We start from the raw sequence: 25,685 nt of genomic DNA on the forward strand, positions 1-25,685 counted from the left end.
AACGGGAATCACGGTGCACGGACAACCGATAGAACTCGTTCTGTTAGCTAGGCTAAACGCTGAAGAACAAAGACAGCTACGAGAGAGATGTTCAGCAAAGATGCACTAAGGCCACATCTGCATTTAACTCCTCAACAAAATGCCTGTGGTCGACCCCCATCACCAACGTAGTCAAGCTGTGAGTCTACCTATCCGCAATTCGCCCCATAATGATGTACGGGTCGGAGACTCATCAGCACCATCGAAGGTTATGGAGAGGCTTGATTGCACGGAACGAAAGCTGTTAGGCGGCTACTTGGCTACTTTTGGCGACGGGTATGTCACAATGATCATCTTAACGCAAAAATTTATGTGGTGTACCGGCGGATGACACGTGCATCAAGAACATCTTGCACCGCCACCGAAAGTGGCTAAACTAAATCGTCTTCGCTTCTTCGGTTATATATTAAGGAGACCGGCAAATTGCCTTGTTCAACTAGATCTGAGGAGTCTGTCGGGTTCGAGCTGGAAGAGTCACCTGGGCGAAATCGGAAGTTCTGGACTGGGGTGGCGAAGGAGGACTTGGGGACACTCGGTGTGGATGGGCAGTTCAGGCGAAGCGTAAAGTTTTGGCGGGTATGGAATAGCGACGGGTAATCGCGTGAGGCGAAGACATCAGCCCGCCGATTAAGTTAAGTAAGTAAGTTAGTCATGACTTCAGGACTAGATGTGGTGATGATAAGAAAATACACTATCTAATTCGTTCGATTAATTTTTTTGCACAAACCTCACACTCGAAAGTGTCCGAAGAAGCAGATGCATTGGACTAACTCCACGTTAGCGCGCGAATTTCACGCCTTAACATATCAAGTTTTGTTTGCCTGTTGTAGAATCCTTAGGCCCATTTCTTGTGCTTTCCTACTCGATCTAAGTAGCTTCGCGCCTCTAGTCACTTTATCCCACACCTTAGTAACTTCCTTCTAACGACGTCCTAAGGCTAATGCTTATGCTATTGTAGCATTTATGTAATTACGCAGTATCACTCGGTCTACTACAGGTAACAGTTTCAGCTAATTTTCAGCTGTTTCTGTTCTTCGGAGATCTCCATGTCTATGCTTCTTGGGTACTTCTCCAATGATTGGATGCACTTTGCTATTCCCTTTAAAATGGCACAGGTCCGTTGATGTTGCCCATATTCTGCTGTTCTTACATCTTCAACAAACAATTGTCTCTAGACATATTTTTGGCTACTTAAACCTTCTCCACAACGCATTGCATGGCTTGGTGCGACACGCAAAGCGTCTCATTATCGGTTCTCATTATTTCATTTTCTGTGATGGAGCTAACAACGAGTAGCAACAGGCGCGGGAGTTCCGCATCAAACGACGCGAGAGATGCTTGCACACTTTGTGGCACGTATTCTCCCCTTTCGTTTGATAATGACAGTTTGTATCTACTGTTTCGAAACGAAAGAAACTCGTTAAGTTGTCTCTCTATCTCCTTTGAAAGAACTGCGGCTCTAGAATCTGAACTGTCGTTCATTCCTTTGCATCTCAGGCGTGTCCATCGAGACACTTTCTCTTCATCGGTCCCTACATGAAAAGGATTTGTTAGGAATATGACTATGAAACAACCGCTATCAAAACAAATGATGGAAAAAAGAACAGGGAACTAGTTTATGAAACAAAAATAGAAAGCACCGAGGAAAATTGTATGGAAAACGCATATTTAGATCGCGTGGTTCTACCACATATGTTGCTACAAATACTATCATCGGGAGACATCCCAAACATTTTCTAGCAAGAATCGGATACTTACAGGAACTGGGGAGTCTGTGAAGAACAGAAAACATTACTTTTGACCTAACTCAAACAAATCTCAGACCATGGTGATGTGCAGCTCTTATCTAGCAACAGTTTACAGCAATAATTTCAGTTCTTGGCAAGTGCGGTATATCACTAAGTACTGTATATATGTAAAGGTCTGCTTACGAGTGTTCGACATGTGCTAATTTGAGCATGAAGGATCGGCTGTACGTATTCTTCGCTCTCATTCCTTTGATGAGTAATCTTTTGTCATTCTAGAAATGTCAAGACATCTATTTTATATTTTTTATTAAAGTGAAATTTTCTTTCTATGAGTAATCCTCATTCCTAAAATGTCAAGATTCCTATTTCACTGCTTTATTACACTGATATTTTCTTCTATACAAGCTTCATTTGACTTTTGTTTTGTTTCTAAGAATTTTATAGAAAGAAAATCCAAATAAAAGGCTGTCAATGTTTGAGACAACATCGATCTTCTTTTTTCTCCAAATTCCTCCTTTCTAAGCGAAACCACTAGAGTAAAAATCTGTAGTTTGAAACAGTGAAATTCCGTGCTCTCAACTTTGGCGCAGATGTCTGTAGAGATCTAAGCCAAAAACCTTCCAATCCATTCCCTAACTCAGCCTTGTGCCTGCCTCATTTGCATAATCTTGATACTTGCGCGATGACTTAGATACGTGAACTCAACATTACATGTGCATTTTGTGGAAGATCAGCTTCGCACCGCCCAGTTCTTGCCTAGCATCTGTAGTGACTTGCGAGACAGCTATAACATACGCTTGGAAAAAAAACGTACAAGGAACTAATTCGCTACTATCGTATGCATATGAGTTCAGAGCACCCTTTTTATCACTTATGAAGCCTAATCACGCAGGCTCACTACTGGTCAGGCAAACTCCTCACCTGCATGCAAGCACTAAGCACAAGTTGTCTTCATTCCGCAAACAAATAAGATCCAGAACGGGGCAAGGAGAAAAGTGAGTAGGGACTTAGGTGTGGAGAAACCCTATACCACGGTGACACAAAAGTGACTGGCGACCTCTACAATACATCGGTGAGAGTGAAGTGAAGTTGCTACCAATTTTGTCTGTGCGGATCTGCCTAATCACATCGATTTGCTTCCAAGTTCGGCACCATTTTTTAAACTGTGAACCTGGAAATTTTGATCAAACCATAGTACGGAGACCTTTACCCTTTTTTCTATCGTATCTCATCACAATACGCGCAGATACGAGCTGATTTAGATAGTCTAGATAAACTTTTTTCCGTGATGATGCACAAAAACACCTCTCCCTCAGAAGGATTTAAGGAATTTTGGAAGTCACGAAATGCGGAGTCCGAGGCAATGCGAATCTCTTCTTGCTGCAGACAGACGATCGTTATAATCTCACTTCTTTGTTAGGCAGCAGCTGCAACATTGGATAGAGCCGAAGAAAGTTATAGCTGAAAATTTTGAGATGGTACCATGCAGTCAGAAACATCGAAATGAGAATCAAGTTCTTTTTTGTTGTTTCTCTGTGTTGCTGATGGGTGAAAAAGAAACTCGTTTACAGCCAAATGAACTATGTTCTTATTTGTTTAAGCAAGAATCGCAACTGATGCTGAGTGTGAAGGGGTAGATTTTGTGCAAGGATCTTGCATATGTTTTTGAAGTGAATATCACCCTCCTGGGCCAACCTGTATCCTTTTTACTTTTGTAATTGTATGTTGATGTAATTATCAGGGTTCTCGCCTATGGATACAGAATCCTTAATATGGCCGTTGTTTTTCATAGCAAACAATAGCAGGACTATTTATATTTTCAGGAAATGAATATCGCCTTGCTGTTGTTTGTCTACAGCTGTACGCTGCTTTCAGCAATAAGAGCTGCAGTATCGGTAAGGTTGTACCATTACGAGCAGGTAGATCGCTAATTAATGAAACGTAAAGTCGCTTCTGGAGTTTGAATTTTCCTGCTCTCCGAATCGTGATAGGTAAGAAGTAAGTGACATACAGTGGGACCAATAATCCTTCAACAGAAGTGGTAGGAGACGCGGATGCGGCTTCTATTGTTCTATTTTTTCATATGTTGGCTCAATTTTATCCTCAATGTAATATCTGGCCATAAATAGATGTGTGAATGCAAAATATATCTACAGAGGTTGATACTCCAATATATACAATACATCAATATATGGAATTCACAAAACACAAAACAGAATGTCTACAGATAGAACAGAATAGAATTACAGATGAGAACGCTATGCTTGCAGCGCACGATTCTTCACTCGTTTTCCTTTGTTTCTCTTTTCCGTCGACAAGAAATATTTTTGAATGATTTCTTTCAGAACTTTCTTTATACTACCATCAAATCTCTTAAGTATTAGAGGTTTAGAGGTCTTACTTCCATTTCGTCCTTTAATATAAGAGACAGCAGATTGTGGTGATACCTCAGACAAAGTGTTACGTTGTCTGAGACGCTTATTGGGGTCATGTCTTATGGAATTGGATGAAATTTGATTCCTATGATTTCTGACAATGTTCGTAAATCCATAGATTATACCTGCCAGCAATGATCGATTTCGTTAGTTTTTTTTTTGCATTCCTCTACATATTTACCAGCTGGGACTTGCAGAATGCCAAAAAATCATTCTTATCATCATTCGGCGTCAATTCACAGATCTTACTGTAGATATGAACGGATTGTGGACAAAACGCTCAAGCAATTGTCTATACTATTAATTTCAACTGTCCTCTTTAGAGACAGTGGAAACATTGCAGCTGAGGGTTTCGCATATGCCAATCACAATTTTTGCGTATGCACGAAATTTACCAACTTTGACCATCTTGGAGAATTTTTGGTCATCCTCTTTTCAGGCATTCGAACGTATAAGCTGCAGCTTGCACAGCTGTAAGATTCCCATACATTGCAAAAAGGTGCTGTCGTCCAGCACCTCGCCAAGGCTCACAACATGGAGGGAAATGAGAACATGAGAGGAGAAGACTCCGAACAAACCAAAATACGCAGTCAACTAGAAAACACACATCAGAGACCAGTTTGCCATCAGTGACTGAGATTGCACCACCCAGTGTGGCGATGATGATGATGATGATGAAAAGAAGGTGTACAGCTGTGAGGAACGACTATAATAACCTAGTGGAGAAATTTGGCTCAACTCCGTCTAGATGCTCCTCTGTACGACTACGAGATCGCAGAGAATGAAAACTCTGGGTGCCGCAGAGGATGCAACTCTGGAGCTCCACGCACATACGGTTTCGTTGAAAAAACAACAAGAATGCCTACCACGATGAAGTCAATACGTTGATGCCTTGGATAGTCAGGAGGCAACAGTGGTCAACAGGTTGTCGGAATCGATGTGAATGCGAAGATGGGACTTGAACAACATTCTGATGTGCTGGATAAATGGTACTATCCCGCTAAACACACTTCGGATAAGGGTTACCGTCTGGTCGACAAGCGAATCTCATCATCGCTCTAATCTTCAAAGGAATCGCCGTCGCCGTCAACTTACGTGTGAAGGATCAACCCCTGTGACGTGAGAAAATTAGCGCATGCAAAAGATGAGATCTCTCAAGCTGACTGCTTTGAAGTAAGACACTTCTCAGTCGAATATCTAGAAATCTGGAGCTGTTTAGAATGTAGCTTTCGACTCTGACCTCCATCCAGTCCTCAACTTTAGGATACGATTCCACAAAGTGACCGAGGAGTTAATCCTCGACCGAAAATCGACATGGCAGATCTGAAAGACGAAGAGTGCAGTAAGAAATTTCGCAAACGAGTATCTGTTAATATTGGAGTCTAGGCCAAGAAGATGCAGACTCCTTCACAAAGTGTATCCAGGACGCGGGAAAAGAAGCACTCGCAGTTCTACAATTGAAGATGAAGATTACTTTAGCGTTTACAGAGACAAGATCCAGATATAGTTTTAGTACTAATGATTTCACTCAGGAGTGTCGTATGTGGAGGATATGTAGTGTCGATAGCTGCGACCAATTCGCGAAAATGAATGGACATCAAGAACGAAGGAGTTTGAAAAGGCATGGGAGGACAATAACCCAAAGAAGGTGCATGCTTTACTGTGACGTATAGCGGCAAGATGGATGGAAAGATGATCCCCAGTCCTTGATACTGCTAGTGGAGTCGCTGCCTGTGATAAGGCAACCTTGCAAACTTGGGTTGGGATCGCTTCAACACTTTGCTAAACCGGCAGACACTGTCTGACCCTAAACTCAAGCATGCCATACGACCGGTGTACGCCATGGTCAGCGTAGTGAGTCGGAGGTTCTGGTCTGTATCCAAATGATGAAGGGTGAAAAGTCTGGTGGAGATCAACAGAATAAGTCCAGAAATGCTGGAACCTTTTCACTCTATTCGCGATTCATAAATGCCGATTTCCATCCTTTCAGTAAGAATCGAAGAAAGGATTCGTGATTTGTAGAGAAATGTTATCATTACTCCACTCCATAAGAAGTTATCCATCACGGATCCAAGAAACTTTCAAGAAATCTCATTGTTGCGTGTTATGTAATTGCTCTTGGAACGAATCATTTTGTCAAACATCACGAAAAAAAAAATCATCACGAAATGTGGCTGATTTTTCTCTTAGGGGCGCCCTTGTCAACGTGCCACACCGATGGAGTACCGGGAAAGTACGTTCGTTTACTTGATAAAATGAATCAGAGAACAACTGCTAGAGTTCAAGCGCTACCCGGATGTTTAACGTTCTTTGAGGTGGAGTAAGACAAATAGCAGTGGCAGGACCCCTCCTCTTCAATTTTGCCGACGACATCGTACGAAGAAAATTGATCAGTGTCCTGCGGTTATAATCCTGACACTATTAGGACACCTCTTGGCTCATGTCAAGCACGGTGACGGTACTGCGATATCGGAGAGCAAGATGAGACTTTAACATGTTATCGAGTTTGTGTTGAAGTTAACCTTAGCATATGGACTACGCCTCTGCCCTGATAAATTTAGACGGGTCTCTTTGAGAGCTTCAAAGGTCTCTTTGATCAGGGTAGACGGACAACCAATTACACTCGTAGATAAGTTTTGCTACCAGGCCTGTATGCTGAGGAACAATTGGAGCTCCAACTGTGGTATGCGACACAGATGCGCTAGTGCCTGTTCTTAATTAAACTATTTGACGAAGTGTTCATGGTCGACTCCCTTCGGCTGTGAAGTCAAGGTGCGAGACTACCTTCCCGCTATTTGCGCTATCATGATGTACATATCGGAGAATTGGGCAGTGCCGTCTACAGTGATGGCGAAAATCGATTACACTGATTTTGACTTAGAGTATGCCACAATAAAGAGCTTTACGCAGAAGTCGATGTAGTGCACCGGCGGATGACACGTGGAAAGCGTTAACATTGACACTACAGCATTGTTTGAAGTGGATACAGAAAATCGCCTTCTTCGCTCACATTACAAGGACTTCAACAGACCGCCTTGTTCACCGTTTTCTGAGTATTCTACTGGATTCATGTTGGAAGACGCCACCTTGCCGAAAACGGAAGTTCTAGACTGAGGTAATGGAAGAGGATTTGAGAACACTCGGCGTGGTTAGGCAGTTAAGGTAAAAAAAAAACAAGGTAAGGCAGAGCTATGCTCAAGGCGATACATCTCAGCGAAGGTGCGAGCATTTTCGTCAGTTTATAGTACCAGCTCCCCAACCAAGTCAAAGTAAAGCAATCAAGCTACCCTTAAGTGATTTGGTTGCTAAATATATTGTGAGCGCACATTGGTTTCTCATATCTCTATTTGTGGTAGAAAAGTTCTGGTACCATCCTAGGCAACTTTTTGAAACCGGTTTTAGTTTTATCAAGAATAGTAGAATAGTTCAGAAAAAAGTAATTTTGAGAATGCGTTTACAACTTCATTCTCTGTTGGCTAAGAAGTTTTTTCGGGCGTCTTCGTCAGAGCCCTCTCAGCCATGACTCCAACTTTTTTCGCAGGTGACTTAAAGGATGAGCAGAAATCATCAATCATCAATCAATCATTTGTACAGACACGACATACTAAAAGTTCATTTCAGACGGATTGAAAAATAACCGGACTGACACTGCCAAGCAATTAGTTTCCGACAGCTCGCGACAACGGCTGTTTTTGAGTAGCTACAATAATCTACATATGTATTGCCCATGTTCGACTGTCTTTGAATCTTGGCATGTTGAAACGTATTTTTTAATTGATTTTCTTGAGCTATAGCCAAGATTGGTATTGATCTTCTTTATTAAACAACAGCTAAACACGTTTCGGCGTTATCGTCTTCGTCAGAGCCTGGAAAAAATACCTCATTAGCTGGACTTGGTAACAACAGACCACCACGCATCACAACTATGAGTCACAAAGGTTTTATATAGGGACCTCACGGCTAGCCCCGTAGATCAAAATCCGCATAGGCCTTGATATGGGGATAGCTCGTTTGTGATAGCAATGCTCTAATCCTTCTTGTTTATTTGTGGACTTTTGGCTGTGATCCAAAATGCCTCTAGAGTTCTGCATGCTATGATCTCGGACTCGTAGGATAATGAACTAACTTCCACCTCTACTTCGGAGTTTGAATGACACATTCTACGGTGTGCTCCTACTGATGTGAAGATTTTAGATTTTGTGAGTGCATCTAAATGCTCCTTGATCCTAATATACAGTGGACGTCCCGTTTCTCCCATGTAATCGTTACCGCACAACCTGCACGTGACACAATACACTACTCCTGATACCATACAATCATCCTCTCTGCCACACGGGCAAACCACGCAGATGGGAGTTGTGCAGAGTCGATCATACGCATACTTAAGTACCAGCTGACTCTTGAGGTTCACTGGAGGTATTTCCACAACCCTCACGTCATTCTCTAGACCCGTAGACAGCTCCGTACCGCTCTGCTCATATAATCAGACATATAATGTAGACAGAAAGGGATCTTTCCTGGGCCATCCACTACGTTGAATCCAGATTTACAGATCATGTCTTAGCTGTTGTCTAATAAAGAAGATCAATACCAATCTTGGCTACAGTTCAAGAAAATCAATAAAAAAAATCCACATAAGATTTGTCAACGCAGGATCTTTGGCCTTGGAACATCAGAATATTGCCATCAAGGATGGTAATCAAGGACAAATAAATTTCCTGCATCTGTTAATCTAAAGTGATGAAGTGGTTATCAAAGTGATGCTTTAGTTTTAAAGGAGTACATTATAAACAATACTTATTGTTTATTGGTACACAATACTCATCTTTGTGCTGGTAAGTTAACGTGCACCTTCGTGATATTTGACCAGTTCATTTGTTTGAAGGTACTCGTAAGCGTCGACGGTGCTGCTCCACAGGATAAACAAGTAGGTTCGTCATTCACATTCAACCACCTATAAGCACCTGGAAAAAAAGAACCACATTTAAATTATAGCTTCGTGAAAACAGAAAATGTTGGAGACCCGAAAAATCGCTTTCTGTATCTAACAGTATGGTTCTGTTCTCCTTTGCATTCATGCATTGTTCCAGATAAGTGCGCATGCTTGCTCTATTGCAAAGCTTAAGACGCTTTTTTTTTGAGCTCCTTTCCTATGAAATATGTTAGGTGCGCACAAAAAAATTATAAAAACGCAGTAATGTAGGAACAAATGTAAAAAATTAGATTATGTTAGACTTTTGAGTTTTAGGTTTGACTCTACAATTAACTAATTACCTTAATTTGGTTTAATTTTGACCTCCGTGGACCAAGGGATAAGTGAGAAGACCTGTGACCCTACGAAATTCTTCTTGACAGGTTTCTCTAGGCCTCTCTAGAATAATTGTTTGCTTCGACGACGAAAGAGAATGATCTGAAAAATTACAGCGTAAGATCTAGCGAAAGGCATAATCGGATCGAAAACCGCCTCTAACATCTGAGAAATAGACATTAGTGGAATTTTTCCATTTAACAGAGCAGTTAGTAATTCCTGTAATTCAGTCAGGACTGTGTGTTCAAATCCACCGACTAAGAATGATAAAGTACGTGTGACGTTCCAAGATCTACATAACAACATAAGAAAGGATCTTGCGACTGGAAAGGTAGAGGATTACGGTGGACGTTTACCGGGATCTACAAACTTGTTTATGATGGTATGTTTAGAGTTCATGTACTCGTTTCCCTCGTGTAATAATATTTATAGAAGCAGTATAGGGGCGTGAGAAATGTTCGTTTGTTAGTTTGTCAACTTTCCTAAAACTTGGCCTGGATTGTGAAATTCCTAACAGTTGGAGTAGGAGGGAAGGTCACCGCTACGTCTGCGCATTTAATGGTCCAATACCGTCTAACCAAACACCTCGCATCTACGTTATGGATCGACTGTACGATCTATCTTTGGGAATACACCGATTAGATCCAGCAAGCCGCATACATGCTCATAATCTCTATGCCTGAATTTGAAATTGTATCCGTGGCGCGTCTTCAAAGTGATAGACGTCATGTTCTCTAATAATCTATCATTATCACAGACAGCGATGCTTGATATTGCAGTCATACAACTGCGAATTGGAAGGACTGGCTTTAGCGCTTACCCGCGCATGCATACCCCCAGGCGAGATGTCAAAAGTCATAGCGGGGAAATCTATAAACTACGAGATGTGAGCTGTTTAATATTTCTTCAGTTTTAATTGGATGAAATAACAGTGATATCTAGAATACGTAAGCACTCTGGCACACCTTCTGATGACGATGCTGTAGAGGACATAAAACAATTGATGGAGAAATGGAAGGACTCGCGTTACAATGTTAATTTCAACAAAAGCACCGTTATCTATGGGGACGAAAATGCTGCACCATTTGCAAGAGTAGGCTTTATTCAATATTTAGAAAGAATTTATGACTAGAGTTCAATTTCTTAAACTATATTCCACAACCTATGTAGAAAATTATGACCTATCCTTTAAATTCTTTCCAGGGAGATTTTCCTTGACTTAAAATACAAACTACAGTCTTTTTACTATGTGCTGCTCCATTACACTAAAAGAAGTGCAGAGCTAATCTAGTACATGACTTTAAAAAAAATCTAAGGTTTTTTTTTTAAAACGGAAGGAAAATTAAAAGAAGAAAGATTAGGAAAACTAAGGCCAACTACATTCTTGTTTTTTAAAGAGCCTTGTGTAGCATCTAGAGATATTGAATATCACATAAAACTTATAAAAATCTTTAAAGTTTCTTCTCCAATACATAACTTTGCTCTGCACTGTTCTCACTGTTACTGAAAAATTTTTGGCGAAGGCGAGAGTCGTTAGTATGAATAACTTATATAATCTGAACGTTATTTAGATTGTTTACAAGAGATCGATCTCGTTGGGATGTGCAGTAACTTATTGTCCGCCGAAAAGAACTGCATACACTTGCGCATACAGTGAGAGGTAAAAAAATAATAAAAACTACTGGATAAATAATAAATAATAGCTCACATGAAAATGTTCGTTTTTTAAACTTCTATTGTTTCTATTCTATGTTTCCCATTGATTTTTATTGAGAATCAAACTTTCGTCTTTATCTTGAAAATGATGATAAATTTCCGTGTGCCAACACATGATTTGTGAATATAATTTTGAAGTAATAAATGCTGTTCTTTTTTTTTCTTGATATTTCCTACTATTTAGTCCAGTTATTGGAGAACCACTCTATTCGCCATCAAAAAAATCGACCGGTTGCACGAGTAACTCTCAGTGTAGAAAGGCAATACCTGGTTCAAGTACGTTCTGCAATACTCATCTAAACCTCTGCACTACGTCTCTGTTAGCATTAAACGGTGAGTTAAGTATTGCCGTACTTACTGTGGTTTTCCAGAGGAATGAGTTATTTCTTCATCGTTCCAATAAAACCATTTCTTTATTTTTCTTTTTAGCTTTTGAGCAACCCCTTAAAATGCAATACTTAGGAGTAGATTAATACCTGAATCAAAGATAAGACAATCGACAGATAGCTAACTGCTTTCAGATAGCACTTCAACAGTGGCAACAACTGAACCCCAAACCACCGTAGAATCTACTGCTGCAAAAACTTCGTCTGCGGCTTCGCAATCTACTGCCACAGCTGAGAATTCTCAGTCCACTGCTGCAGCTACGACTTCTCAAACCACTACTGCAGCTACGACTTCTCAAACCACTGCTGCAGCTACGACTTCTCAAACCACTGCTGCAGCTACGACTTCTCAAACCACTGCTGCAGCTACGACTTCTCAAACCACTGCTGCAGCTACGACTTCTCAAACCACTGCTGCAGCTTCTGTGACTACACCGGCAGATTCCAGTGGCGTGATGACCGATGCGATACGACAGTTGGTAGTCGATAAGCATAACACAGATAGGTAAATATTCGCTATCTTCCTCAGCTGTAGAAAAATAAAAAGAACGCTGCCAAAAACTCAAAGCACAATTAAATAAAGTCGGAAATGCGATTTATTTCTGCGATTGGAAAATTTCAATTGTCTACGAGATGATGAGGACCAAAGATATGGTATTTTGTGCACATAGTTGACTTCAGCACACACATGGCTGGTTGCCGTAAACGAAAAACGACATTTAAAACAAATTCCAGAATGACCTCAACTTTTAAAATGAACTCAGATAATCTTTCTATTTAACGGAATTTTTCTTCAGATGAACTCCTTTATATTTAAACACTAAACACACGTGAATTTGATGTTTGTAGATCGTTGCTTGCTCAGGGGGCCATCAGAAATGGAAAACCAGGAAAGCCGAACCTTGGACCAGCCACGAATATGTTAAGGATGGTGAGCGATAAGTGGTATAATCGTAGACAGGAATCAGAGGATTCGCCTCACTGCTGGACATATTCTATGCACGTCTATAAAACACTCAAAAATTCATTTTAGCGCGTTTGCGTTGCTCTTGTACATCAATAATAAACTTAAGGTGAGGATGAACAGTTAAAATTAAAGGCGTAGTAGGAATTTGAACTGAACGTTGTCTTTGTGCTATCCCCTAAAATTCTATTCGTGTACAAGTCTCTTTATGTCCATCGCATCCCAGCGATATGTGGTGTCGATCTACGCGTGCCCACGGTGAACTGCCAGTTTCTCACCTCATAAATATCATGAGCAAATTGAGGGCGAATATTATGAAAGAGAGACTCAAATACAAAATAAGCTCTATCATATGTGAAACATTTAGCACTCGAAAGTTAATTCTTACAATTTGTCCTACATACACACATATTCTAGTCTTCTCAAACCGACGTTACAGAGGTACGATATAGCGCTTGAGGCAAAAGCACAAGCATACGCTAACACTTGTGCTCTCACCAAATCTGCTGTATCTACTCGCCCGGACTCCGGTGAAAACACTAATGTTATTCAATCAACGACAATTGCAATATCCGACGCATTGACACGAGTGAGTCCGCACCGTTTTTTGTCGTCTTTTGTAAAAAAAAAAAGAATTAGTTCTTTGTAATAAATTTAGTCCATGCAAACATGGTGGAACCAAATTTCCATCAACGGATTGAACGCCAAATTACTGTACACATCGACTCTGGATACAAGGTCCAACGCTCCCCTTGAATTTACTCAGGTGGGCCGTGTGTTTTGTGGAGAAATAGTTTGGTATTGTTTATTACACTCTATCAATTTACAACATGAATCGTCAATGATTCGGTAACAAAATAAAAAGGATCACATATGTACGAAGCTGTTGTAATTTATGTGTGAATTTAACCGTGAATTTCCCGAAAAGTATCAGGTCAGACCAACATACCACAACGGTTCTAGCGGCTTTTTTTCTCGATTTCTGAAAGGCTTGAAAGAATCTCTAGAATCTTTTAAACCTGAGGTTTAAAAAATTCTAGAGATTTATTGAGGACTCGAGTAAAAGAGGTACCTAAAGTCTTTCTATCGATGAAGATTGACTAGCCAGCTTTCTGCGCTTGTTACCAGTACGTGTGACAAGCTCGTCATCTAATTACCATAACAAATTCAATATTATCCTTCGTAATTACAGAACTGTTAGTATCGCACCAAATGTTTGAAGGAGGATTGGTAGAATATTAGGATGATGTTGAGAGAAAAAACAAAAAAGAGACAGTTTAGTAGAAGAGTGACAGAGAGGTCGCTGCTAAGACGAGTTTTGAGAACAGCGAAACTTTTATTACAATACAATCCTTGAGTCGACACGTCTTTGAAAAATTTCTTCTTTCTTTTGAGGAGCCAGCTAATTTTGATAAGAGTGCGCAAGGAATGGACGTTACTCCAAGAAAGCTTTGCAAGTAACGAGCATTTGTAACTCCCCATATATCTATTTCTTAAAGGTAGCTTTCAGTAGTAAATAGAGCCAAATTGTGAGCTGTTTGTGATAGCATTTGTGCGATGTAATAGAAGGCAGTAAATAGAACTTCTTAACAGAGACAGAAATTTTCCACTATTATAGATGGCATGGGCTACTACTTACAAGGTTGGATGTGGAGTTAGCCGTTGTTCTTCTTCTACGTTCGTCGTGTGCCGCTACAACCCACGGTAACAAATTTTTAAACTTAGGAGTGGATAAAAAAAGAGATGGATATTAGAAGACATGGTAATGATAACAAGTATTGAAGCCGAATAATTTCAGTGGAAACATTATCGGGGAGCACATCTACATGGTTGGCTCCAATTGCTTAACATGCTTGAACTCATGCAGGGATGCACTTTGTGCAACACCATCTCAGTAGAGGTGCACGACTGAAAACTTAATCTTGGCTATTAGTTTTCGATCACGTTTCTCATGAACAAGTAAAGCATTGCAAAAGAATTCTCAAACGGCTGTCCTAGAGCAACTTTTATTCGCAACCTTACAATAAGTGGAGAATGAAATTGTCGGATTCAAACTTTTCTCATCTAACAACATGATGATGAAGCCGAGATGGTTGTAAATTGCGAAACATTGAATGTTCACAGCTAAAGTAATTTTGAAAAAAATGATGGATATAACAAGCGATTCATGTATTGGAGGATACTGGGTATGTCATTTTTCCAGTTTTTTGGAAACCTAATGTTGCCTGGGAAAAGCAGTAACGCAGATGTCTTACACCCATGATTTTTTTTCCAATACGTGTGGTTTTCCAAGCGATTTCTGTTACTGCTATTACCGCAGCCGAGCGGTAAGCGTCAAGTGATTTTATGTGATAGACCATCTATGTTCGTAAAAGACTATCAAACTTGGATTAAAACACATTTATGGTGGTTTCGAAGCCTATCTTTTGCCTAAATTCCGCAAATAATTTTGATTGTCAATGTTGAGAAGAGGATATGCGGCTCGGCTAGAAGCAAACCTTCTTGCTACCTCTGATCAAGTGCTAAAATGTAGGTAATTCGCGAATACTCACAATGGGAATTTCGTTTTCGAAATTTGTAGCCGCATTTGGGTGTATCACTGTCAAAGTGAGAGGTATCCTATGTTCCATCATAGGAGAGTTAGGACGTTTTTGACTTTATTGCATGACTCCGTAAGTTGATGACTAGGAAAGCAGCAACGCAGAGCAACAAGTGCTAACGTTCCTAGGTGAAGCATAGAAGGGATATGTGCACCAACCGGGAGCGTTTGCTTCTCGTCATTTTCCAAAGTCGGGTAGTAACTCAGACGGTTAGTACGTTTGCGCTCCATGCCAGTTCTTGTGACGTGCATACCACGTTTGAAGGGGTCTGAGATACAGGTTCAATACAAGCTGTTTATGTCTACAGCAGTCATTTGTAACCGGCACCTTTGGTGCAAGGAACTCGTGAACACCAGCGTTGGAAACCTCTGGTAATGACTCGATTGTGCACACAGGAAGTTATCAGATCAGGAGAGATTGGAGGGAGACATTCCTACTTGATGTCTTCACCAGTATAAGCAAGGGGAGGTTGAGAACTATATGATGAGACCCTTAAGATTCTTGTCGACAATGTATGACGCCTCCACAACGGTTTACCGCCTCATAGTGGGTTGGAGGTGACACTGGGCGTCGAACTGCGATGCACAGCGGAGGTTCGCCCTCCGGCGGGATCTTCCAAGCTAAGAAGGGGTTCGACGCATCCGACATTCCGACTTCTCGGAATCGGAAGCCTAGCTAAGAGTAAACCACTGCTAAGATTCACCACCGTCTTGGCAAAATGTCGCAATGTGGTTCCCTGATCCATATAGGTTGGGCGACGACCTGTGGTGAAAGCTAAGCTCGCCGTGGCATGGCTGCTTAGTTTGGGGAAAAGTCTCTTTGCCACTCCAGCATATTCACTGCCTCAGTACCCTGCACACTGGGCCCTGCCGTCTCAGACGTCGGACGGTATGGCGTTGAGAGGCGATCAAATCTCAGGTTGCTCAGGACGTCATTGATTCTGGACCAAGGCAACACACGCACGACTCGCCATGGAGACTGTCTCAGACTGTGTACTTACAACGCGAGAACAGTTTCCACAGACGCTGACCTGCATGTCCTTCTCGAAGCTGCAGAGCGTATCAAATTTCACGTGAATTTCCTTGCTCTGCAGGAGGCCAAGTACAGAAGGAGCGACGTACGACAGATGAATGATGGTACACTCGTCATTCGTGGAGAGAAGGTTCCGTCGCGAAATGTAGGCGGCGTTGGTTTTGTTGTGCACCCATCTGTCGTCCATCTCGTTGATTCTCACGAGATCCTGTCACCTCGTCTGGCCATTCTTCGCCTCCGCCCTCTGCGCCAAAAATCCATCAGTATCATCAACTGCTACTCACCAACATCAGCAGCTGATGATTCCGAATTGGACGCGTTTTACGAGGAGCTGGAGGAAGTAGTCCGCAACGAGAAGTCCTTTTACAAATTCGTTGTCGGAGACTTCAACGCAAAACTAGAAAAGGCCACAGAAGAGGAATACAGGATTGGAAGATTTGGACTAGGGGACCGGAATGAAAACGGCAATCGTCTCGCCGCCGCTTGCCCGCCGCTCGCCTCTTTCATGGGAACTCTCTTTTCATGAAGAAAGATCATTGTCGGTGGACATGGGAAACGCCCAATGGCGCGACTCGTGAGATCGACCACATACTCAGCAACCACAGGTGGTGTCTACTTGACTTCTCAGTAATACCAAACTTTTGTAGTGGTTCTGATCACCTTTTCCTTCGTTCAGAAATGCGACTTAGCCACACGATGGAAAAGAACATCTGCTGTCGGCAACGAAGGAGAAAAGAAGTCGTCTACGACGATTGCGTACTTCAGGACTCCCTGTCCCAAGGTGACTGGCACATCGAGGAGGACCCAAGCATGGACTACGAGATGCTGCTCAGAGGATTACGAGCCTGTGCTGAACGTGCCTCGAAGTCGCGCACGACAAACTTGGATCGAATTTCGAAGACCAACAAGGAATTGTTAGGAAGAAGAAGGGCTTTGAGGCTTGATCCGAATGCATCGCACATTGAGCGGTTAGTAGCAAACACTAGCTGCAGAAAAACGTTGCAGGAGGATCTTTTGAAGTACAGGCAGAAGAAGATTCTAGAAGCAGCACAAAGAAGAACGAGTCTAAAGAAGTGCCGCAGGGATCTCCGCGAATATAATATTCCGCTAGCAATCTTGCAGAGTGAAGACGGGACTCGCACGTCTTCTCGTCGTGAGATGGAAATCATTACGGAGAGGTTCTACTCGAACCTTTTCCGTTCATCAACTCCTGTGTCAAGCCCAATCATCCCCACTGGCGAAGCTCCACCACGGATTCTCCCTTCGGAAGTACGAGTTGCTATCAAGAGCATGAAACCTGGCACAGCCCTCTGATTTTATATCAGCAGACTTTCTTCGGGCTGGTGGCCATCCGCTTTATGTAATCTTAGCAGCGCACATGACATCCTATCTTCAGAAAGAAAGGTTCCCAGACCAGTGGAAGACCTCGCAAACCGTTCTTATCCATAAGAAAGGTGACCGAGAGGACCTTCGGAACTACCGCCCGATATGCTTGCTGAGCGTGTTATACAAAGTATTCACCAAGATCATCCTCACACGCATATCTAGGACGCTGGATGAAGCCCAGCCTCAAGAACAAGCTGGATTCCGCCAAGGGTTCAGCTGCTTGGACCACATCCAGACCGTGTCGAGGGTCATAGAGGTTTGCCGGGAATACTGCCTGCCCCTTGTTCTAACCTTCGTCGACTATGAGAAAGCCTTTGACAGCGTAGAAACGAATGCAATACTGTCAGCGCTGGTCGATCAAGGTGTGGACGCGTCGTATGTGAGGACATTAGTCAATTGCTACGAACGATGCACGACTAGGATACAGCTTTTCCACCGCCCTCTCACCATACCCATAGGAGAAGGGGCACGACAAGGCGATACTATATCGCCGAAGCTGTTCACGGCTGCATTGCAATGGATAATGAAATCACTATCCTGGGAAGAAAGGGGCATACGTGTTGATGGAAGATTTCTTTCGAACCTTCGTTTGGCGGACGAATCTTTCTTTTTTCGGGCAGTACCAATGAAGCAGAAATGATGCTCAACGAACTGAACGGAGCAGGGAAGAGAATAGGACTACGAACAAACAGAAAGAAGACACAGTTCATGAAGAACGCCCACTGCGAGGACGGAGGAGTACAACTTGAAGGCTCCCAACTCGTGGAAACTCCGTCATACGTATACCTCGGACGTTCTATGAACATGGAAAACGACTTGAAGGAAGAACTGAATAGAAGAATGAGAGCAGCATGGGAAGCATTCGCAGCGTTAGGGAAGCTACGGACCAACTGACGGACCAAGATCTTCGTGCCCATCTGTTCGACTCGACAGTCCTTCCATCGCTCTGTTACGCAGCGGAGACGTGGGCAAACACCGCGGCCACGTCGAGGAAGCTACTTACTACCCACAGAGTCCTTGAGAGATGTCTCCTGAAGTTTAACCGGCGCACACAACACCTTGCCGGTCTTCGTAGCTCCGACTTAAGAGGAATGTCCCGTCTTCGCGACCCAGCGGAATATGTATCGAAAGCAAAATATAGATGGGCCGGTCACATCATGAGAAGGATCGACGATAGATGGACTAAAAGAACGCTAAAGTGGATCCCAAGGGTGAAAGCTAAACGCCCCCGAGGGAGACCGCCAACGAGATGGGGTGAAGTGTTCGCTGCACGGATGGACCAGCTGAGAGCTCAGCTGGATACGGCTCAAGGACCTCGTCAACGTCACTCGCGAAGCTTGAGAACATCTTGGATGACAATGGCGAGGGAACGAAACGAGTGGAAGAGATGCTGGGGCCCGCACGTCGAGTGAAGACGGGCCATCTAAGTATCTAAGTATCTAATGTATGCCGAGCCTTATGATTTTTGTCGGCAATGTATATGTATAATGTAAATGTAAAATGTATATGTATAATGTATAATATAATACTATATGTGTATATATATAATGTATAATGTGTATAATGTAAGACCAAAAATTCTCAACATTCTTTACTTATTGCGAGCATCATTTTAGTCCCGTCGCCTTCGTCAGAGCGTGAAAGCTCAGGACATTTCGTAAATATCATCTCACTCGCTTCTTTCAAAACTAATTATAACCCCATTAGAGATCAGATCTCAATCTAAAAAAGCAAAAGAAACCACGAAGTCGGAGCGCTTACCTCAGGTTGCCGTGATATTACCGGATCATGTTGTGATAGAATTCTTCTGCTTATACTGATTAAGATGTAAACTAAGTGCCCTTAAAGATTCTAATAAAGAGCCACTTTTTGCACTCATTTATGCACTCTTTGTTTCTTTCCATCTATTCTTTCTATTCTTGGAGCTTTAGCGTTTACCTGGAAGACCTCTAAGATCTGCGAGCTACAATTGCGGTTTCGCAAAATAGGATCTTGCCAGCTATGCTGAAAAGAGCGTTTTCATGGCATCGTCGATAATACGTTCCGAGGGGGGTCATAGCATTTGAGCGTTTCGTCCTACTATGATGTTCTTTTCATACAACACAGAGTGGTCGCCCTGTTTCGCCAATTTATTGCCTCCCACATATTTGGCAAAGCGTTGAATAGACTGCACCAAAAAACATGCCGAATAGGGTATATTGCGCAGTTTTGAGCTCTACCGAAGCATTCGAACATTCTATTCCAAGACAACGGCCTCTTGAGATTTTTAATTTGTTCCTACGAATAAAGCGTAAAGGACAAATTGTCTTGCGTTAGTTAGTCCGCTTGGGATACGCCACCACGTTTACTTCAATCAAGAATCGTTTGAAGTTTACGAACGTGTAACTGGCCTATACAATGACTTACGGTGGCTGTTGGATGTCCCAGGTCAGCGTTTTCATCCTCCCACACAAGTCTGGTACCAATCTATAGACCTCAGAGGGATGAAAGACTTGCTGAGCACTACGGCGGATTTGAATCAACCTCCGATCGATCATACAGAAAGCAAAACCTCTTGCCGACTGCGCTACACCAGCTCCTTTCCAATGAATAAGCCTTGTAATTCAAATCCATCATAATTAACTCAATTGCCAAGTCAATTGAATCTGAAATGATACTGAAAGCTTCGAACAACTAAAGCGATTTCTTCGATTACAATAAGATTTTTACGAGATTTTGAACAGTAATTGGCACATTAACTTTTTCGTTTCACAGCGATATTGCCATCGATGCCATGAAGAAAAGCTTTTCTGACACCAAATATCAGCCAAAAAAGCAATACACATACGGTTTTGACGACACATGTAAATGTACATTTTAGCAGGCGCACCAAACGAATGTCTATGAAAAAAGAATTTATCCGAGCCCTTTCACGCTTCAACGAATACATTTGTTCAAAGTTTGTTTTTATGCCCTTTTTGTGCGTATCCACTACAAAGAAACATGATGACTGTGCTTCCTCCGGAAAAAGAAGTAGGATTTTTAAATACTGTGCTCATCTAAAATGGAAAATTCATTAAGACAGACTCACTTTCACGGCCATACTCAAACAAACAGATTCTCTGCCTGTTGAGCAATGAAATAATTTTGACTGGGTCACCATACGGATCAAACATCAAGTTAACTTCAGCCAGTAGCTTTCTGACTGAATGCAGAAATGAAATTTTAGGTTACTTGTAGCTCTCGATCATGTATTCAGTATAATTTTCCTGTATTTCATGGCTTCGCGAATCTTTTTCTTGTGACAGTTCTTGGTAACGCTGGAATTTACACACTGTTTCTAAACCCATAAAAGTAGAAAGCGAGACTGCAAGGTGTTGCTCACCTTCATTGACTTTACTAAAGCCTTCGATTCGGTTGGGGTAGAAGCAGTCCTTAGTTACATGACACTTTCACGACCAAGATTTCTCCATTTTCTAATAATTCCATGATCGACGCGACGAGAGGTGTTCGACAACGTGACAAAATCTCAACCAAATTAGTTAGTACTACTTTCGAGAACGCGACGGTACACCAGACTTATCTGGGAGGATAAAAACACTGACTTGGCACATCGGCTAGCCCCCGCTAGTCATTGTGAGGCTGCACGCACTTTCATGAAAACCTCAAACAAAGTCTGAGTTGAAATTGAACGCGTCCCCAAAGGGATTGATCAACGTTGTTCATTTTTGCTATTTTGTAATTTTAAATCAATTTGATTAATAATTTCTCAATTCGGTTTCTATTTTTTTCAATTTTAACGCTATTTTGTAAGACATTATCTTGTTTTATATCTGAGAAACTGTATAAATACCGTCAAAACAGGATGTTCGAACAGTTTTAGCTTTGACGAATTTAAGTTAGCCCACCACGCACACATAGATCTAGTTTAAGACTTAACTGAAACGTGAGGTTATGAATGGGTTCGAATGTGCCGCAGTGAATCGTTGATTGAAGAGTTCCGCACTTGACTGAAAGATTTCTATTCTGGCAAACACACCACTTCAGGTTCCGTAAAGGTAGTTCTTAAAAAGGGCATAAAAGTCTCAGATGTTTGAATTAAAAAAAAAAAGATTTTTAGGAGAAAAAAAGTGCCAGATAGATTAAATCTAGAGTGACAAACAGCGAGAAGAGCGACAAAAAATGACGGCGAGTAAATGGTGGTTTGAAAGGAACACAATGCAGTCCTGTGTTTTGAACATACTACAAAATTTCCGACCACTGAAACTGTTACGCAATAACCGTGAGGCTCAAAATTTTGCAACAACCTCAGCTTCATACTTTTATGCTGTTTGTTCTTTTAGAAATTTCCTACGTTCTTGTTTATTTTCAGCAGTTTCGTTTTACACGCTTTTTTAGTGTCTACGTTGGCACCTTTTTGTCCTTTTAACCCCTTCAGAAGGCAGCTCTATAACGTAAATGCAATATAAGCACGGCGCACGACATCGGTGACGTGATGATTGGTGGGCGTGGCTTAGCGACTACAGGTAATCGAATATATCCAGCTGTTGCTGCCAGCAGTCTCTTCTGCTGGAACTTATTCAGCTGCACATTATCGGCTGCGAGTAACGACCGGCCTTTTAGAAAGTCCTCATTTTTAATATTGTCAACCTTCACGACCGAAAAGAAAAAAGATGAAAGGAGAAATTTTGTACAAAGAAAACTTTTCCACTTTGTTAGGCCTTGGTTGAGAGATACCACAATAGATAACATCGTCAAAGAAAAATCACGCTTTCACATTTCCAGGAACTCTCTGGCTGAACCGTTTAGCCTACGTATACGATGTTCCATATGCTTTCCCACAACAGGCGGTACAACTACTAACCAAATACTATCACTACTACCAAGTAAATAAGTGAACAAAATACAAACATAATTAAGGCAGTAAAACTAAAGGTTAAATACAAAGGTTAAATATGTGCGTAATAAAGTAAATACAATAAGTGAATAAAGTGTAAAAAGACTCGTAAGGCTTAAAAGTTTACAAGGTGATTAAATACATACTAATAGGATAACTATCTACATACAATATATACATGGCGCAAGAAAGACGAGAGGAATTCGCCTCATCTCCAGCAGGGACGAACAAGTTATCCTACACACACATGGGGATTCCATTCCCTCATATAACTCGATCAGACGGCTAACTGCTGTTTTACCATATCCACGTCAATCTTTCAATCTGCAGAGCTATAACACAAAGATAAGCGAATTATTACGTTAGGCGATAATCAGAACAAAGTTACTGAGGTGACACCTTCGACAATCAATCAAGGCGAAATCTGATCCTGCCGCTCTTCGAACTTGCTAAACGTTTAAATCAGGTATTCGTCTGAGCCGCATATTCGTCTAAATCAGGTATCAGTGGTCTTGTTCTTGTTCCACCTTCGATTTAGTAGCGATATCCTCCCCTCGTAGAGATGATGATGATGAATGAGAAGGTTGTCCAAAACGTTGACGTCTCGGGTAATCGTGCGGTCTTCTGCAAATCCGACCTGGTTTGGGCGTTGGTAAGTCCGTCTGGTGATTTCCTGGTGGAACTGCCTTGCGGGCATACCGATATCCGACTCGACATGCGGATTATTAGCAAAGAAAGCCGGATGATGGCAAGGCATACGGAAGTAAGAGCAATTGACGAATGCAATCACCGAAGTGATCGCGAAGACAGTTAGAACAAATGCGATAATCTTCTGCTATGTACACTCGCTCCGATAAAATCCTATAATTTGGGCATTCCACACTCCAGTGCGAATTACCGAGGCAAAATGCACAAGGTGATCTGTGCAACGGTTCTCGGCGTGATGGACCTTGGCGTTCGGAATGCACACTACATGATCTGACCGAGGGCAGATCTCGTGAACGTACCCTAGCACTGTCCAAGGATTCTCTCGCTCTAAACAGCGGTTCATCTTGTCTAGTGCCTTCGTCGAAATGCGAATGATTGGACGGTACTCCAGCAACGGATACGGAGAAGGGGACTTAGGTTTTGCGCGTATGGAACTAGATGTGGATGAACTTTGTTTAAGTAAACCTGGATCTATCGAGGGACTCGTGGACTTACTCAATGGTGAGTTTAGCTCCTATTCTTTCTTACCTGCTTCCGTCGCTACTCTGATGTCTTGATGGGACGTCTGAGAAGAAATAGAACGGCGAAAGTCTGCTAACGTAGAATCCAAGGTTTTCGCGAGTTTAGTCACTACACTAGACGCTTTCGAGGTGGTAGGGGCATTACTGGCCCCAGAGGATTTGGGAGTACTTTCATTACCCAGTGAGGAATCTACAGATGGCGCAGATGTTAACCTAAGCGGTGACACATCTTCTGTGGGCCCCCATACCACCACGTTCTTACTTACCTTAGGTTGTTCTTGCGGCCTTCTTCTTCACATCTTTAGTCACACTGGGCTCAGTTGGCGTTAGAATCTGCGAGGCAGCAATGACTACCACGGGTAATTTCGCTACCGGTTCGGATCTCACGGATGGTGGTAAAGCAGAACTTGTTGCTGGTCTACTATATTCCCTCCGGGAAAAGCGGTCCTTCGCGTCTTACAACTTGCAGGTAATCTGAAGTCATAGTTGTGCGCAGGGTTTTTCGAAATTGGATTTCCACCAACGCAGTGTTTCTGGTGCTGTGGGTAGGTTACCTATTTGAGGTGGAACAAGCAAGCGTTGATAGTCTTCGTATAGCGGAGTAGTATAACGGTGCTGGTGGTACAGCACGTGCATCAACTGGAACACTTCCAGAGTGCGTATTAATTGAGTATCGTGTGCCGATATGACTGCAGAACTCATCAGCGCTTCTCGAAATACGTCCTCTTTAACGTGGAAAACTTCCAACGTGGCGCGCATATAATCTTGATCGCCTGCAGGACTTGAAAAACGAGGCAGCAGTGGTTCTTGAAGCAAATCGCGCTGAATGTAATTGCAGTGATGAAGTGTTGCAATTCATGGATCCAAGTCATGTGAACAGCATAGCAGATTTGATGCGCGTGCTTGCAGACGATTAAGGTACCTACATTTTGAAACGCTAGAATGGCGGCATCGCAAATGGTTTTCAACTGTCGCACATAGTGAACTATTCGTCCAACCTGCTCTCGTTCTACTTCCAAAGTCGTTTCTACCTCGGAAGGGCTCTCTACGAAGGATGGAATCTGCGACCTGATAAAGTTAGTTCGCGTTATATACTCATACACCACGCGTAACTGATGCGCAGTTAATTCCTCTACAGTATGCGGTATGTTGAAGAAACAGCATGTTCAGTAACCGTCAGTGTTGGAAAAAAGTGATGCGCATGAGGATTTGCCTTAAGGGGTGTGTCTTTCCCTGCGACGTTTGATCTTTCGTGTGCTTGTCTCCGCTGTCGCTCTATTGTCGCGATGATCTCTCTAAATTCCAGAAGCTAAGTTATAGCAATTTGAAATATGCGGTCCGTTTCCGAACTTAATTACGCACCAAAATAATTTTTAAACAGTAACTAGGCTTAGTAAGAAGAGGGAGGAGCTTGATGGTATGTGCATGGCATCAAAGACCTTGAACCATTTCCACGTCTTTCGTGAAAATGATTTTGTTGAAACGTCACGCCAATAACAATGTTTCACCTAAACTTCATTGGCATAACAAAAAAACATAAATGTCAAGTCATTGTTTTTACCTTTCCAAAGAAGGATGGTAGAATTCATTAGTATCGTGAATATGTAGTGTTTAGTTAGGCGGTATCGAACTATTGAATGCGCAGTAGTAGCGCTGACCTCTTACCACTGCATCTACATTCGTCCTACTCGGATGGCTTGGAATTCAGGGCAAACCTCAGGATATTTGACCAAAAAAAAAACACAAAACTGTAGCCCACCTCTTACGCCATTATACATCCTCTTTAAACATTGTTCCAAAAGACTTTTTTGCTACGAGGGCAGCGAGCCTATGAACTCTAAACATACTATCATAAACAAGCTTTTGGATCCTGGTACAGTCCCCCCATCATCATCTACGGTTCCAGTCGAGACTGTTCTTGTAGTTGTCATGTTCACTTTGGAACGCCAAGCGTACTTTGTCCTTC

General features: G+C 42.2%; 7 protein-coding genes across 9 annotated transcripts; all 7 read left to right on the forward strand.

Annotated features, from left to right (window-relative positions):
• Positions 1 to 139: 139 nt before the first annotated feature.
• RB195_007214 (uncharacterized protein) lies at positions 140 to 16,754 on the forward strand (the record flags this gene model as incomplete). Of its 2 annotated transcripts, XM_064180730.1 has the most annotated exons (13): positions 3,614 to 3,682; positions 9,108 to 9,153; positions 9,761 to 9,912; positions 10,310 to 10,416; positions 10,473 to 10,623; positions 11,102 to 11,190; positions 11,431 to 11,579; positions 11,768 to 12,137; positions 12,482 to 12,563; positions 13,036 to 13,185; positions 13,255 to 13,362; positions 14,215 to 14,300; positions 14,395 to 14,494. In XM_064180730.1, 13 exons carry the CDS (start codon positions 3,614 to 3,616, stop codon positions 14,492 to 14,494), a joined length of 1,659 nt encoding a protein of 552 aa, XP_064037577.1. The 2 variants fall into 2 exon arrangements, with proteins under 2 accessions (XP_064037576.1, XP_064037577.1); XM_064180731.1 differs by lacking the exons at positions 3,614 to 3,682; positions 9,108 to 9,153; positions 9,761 to 9,912; ... (5 more) ...; positions 14,215 to 14,300; positions 14,395 to 14,494 and adding exons at positions 140 to 315; positions 480 to 615; positions 5,486 to 5,564; positions 15,946 to 16,084; positions 16,147 to 16,754.
• On the forward strand, positions 16,323 to 16,754 carry RB195_007215 (uncharacterized protein; the record flags this gene model as incomplete). Its single annotated transcript, XM_064180732.1, has 1 exon — positions 16,323 to 16,754. One exon carries the CDS (start codon positions 16,323 to 16,325, stop codon positions 16,752 to 16,754), a length of 432 nt encoding a protein of 143 aa, XP_064037578.1.
• A 152-nt stretch (positions 16,755 to 16,906) lies between these two features.
• RB195_007216 (uncharacterized protein) lies at positions 16,907 to 17,542 on the forward strand (the record flags this gene model as incomplete). The annotated part of the gene is made up of 1 exon (XM_064180733.1): positions 16,907 to 17,542. One exon carries the CDS (start codon positions 16,907 to 16,909, stop codon positions 17,540 to 17,542), a length of 636 nt encoding a protein of 211 aa, XP_064037579.1.
• Positions 17,543 to 17,606: 64 nt separating this feature from the next.
• On the forward strand, positions 17,607 to 18,254 carry RB195_007217 (uncharacterized protein; the record flags this gene model as incomplete). Its single annotated transcript, XM_064180734.1, has 1 exon — positions 17,607 to 18,254. One exon carries the CDS (start codon positions 17,607 to 17,609, stop codon positions 18,252 to 18,254), a length of 648 nt encoding a protein of 215 aa, XP_064037580.1.
• Positions 18,255 to 18,465: 211 nt separating this feature from the next.
• Positions 18,466 to 19,026, forward strand: RB195_007218 (uncharacterized protein; the record flags this gene model as incomplete). Its single annotated transcript, XM_064180735.1, has 1 exon — positions 18,466 to 19,026. The coding sequence occupies one exon, from the start codon at positions 18,466 to 18,468 to the stop codon at positions 19,024 to 19,026; it is 561 nt and encodes a 186-aa protein (XP_064037581.1).
• A 4,026-nt stretch (positions 19,027 to 23,052) lies between these two features.
• Positions 23,053 to 23,304, forward strand: RB195_007219 (uncharacterized protein; the record flags this gene model as incomplete). The annotated part of the gene is made up of 1 exon (XM_064180736.1): positions 23,053 to 23,304. The coding sequence occupies one exon, from the start codon at positions 23,053 to 23,055 to the stop codon at positions 23,302 to 23,304; it is 252 nt and encodes an 83-aa protein (XP_064037582.1).
• Positions 23,305 to 23,563: 259 nt separating this feature from the next.
• On the forward strand, positions 23,564 to 24,636 carry RB195_007220 (uncharacterized protein; the record flags this gene model as incomplete). Of its 2 annotated transcripts, none has more annotated exons than XM_064180737.1 (4): positions 23,564 to 23,699; positions 23,826 to 23,939; positions 24,025 to 24,188; positions 24,499 to 24,636. In XM_064180737.1, 4 exons carry the CDS (start codon positions 23,564 to 23,566, stop codon positions 24,634 to 24,636), a joined length of 552 nt encoding a protein of 183 aa, XP_064037583.1. The 2 variants fall into 2 exon arrangements, with proteins under 2 accessions (XP_064037583.1, XP_064037584.1); XM_064180738.1 differs by having other exon boundaries at positions 23,570 to 23,699.
• Positions 24,637 to 25,685: the final 1,049 nt, after the last annotated feature.

Source organism: Necator americanus, chromosome I, assembly GCF_031761385.1.
Source record: "Necator americanus strain Aroian chromosome I, whole genome shotgun sequence".
In the NCBI taxonomy this organism is placed as follows: Eukaryota; Metazoa; Nematoda; class Chromadorea; order Rhabditida; family Ancylostomatidae; genus Necator; species Necator americanus.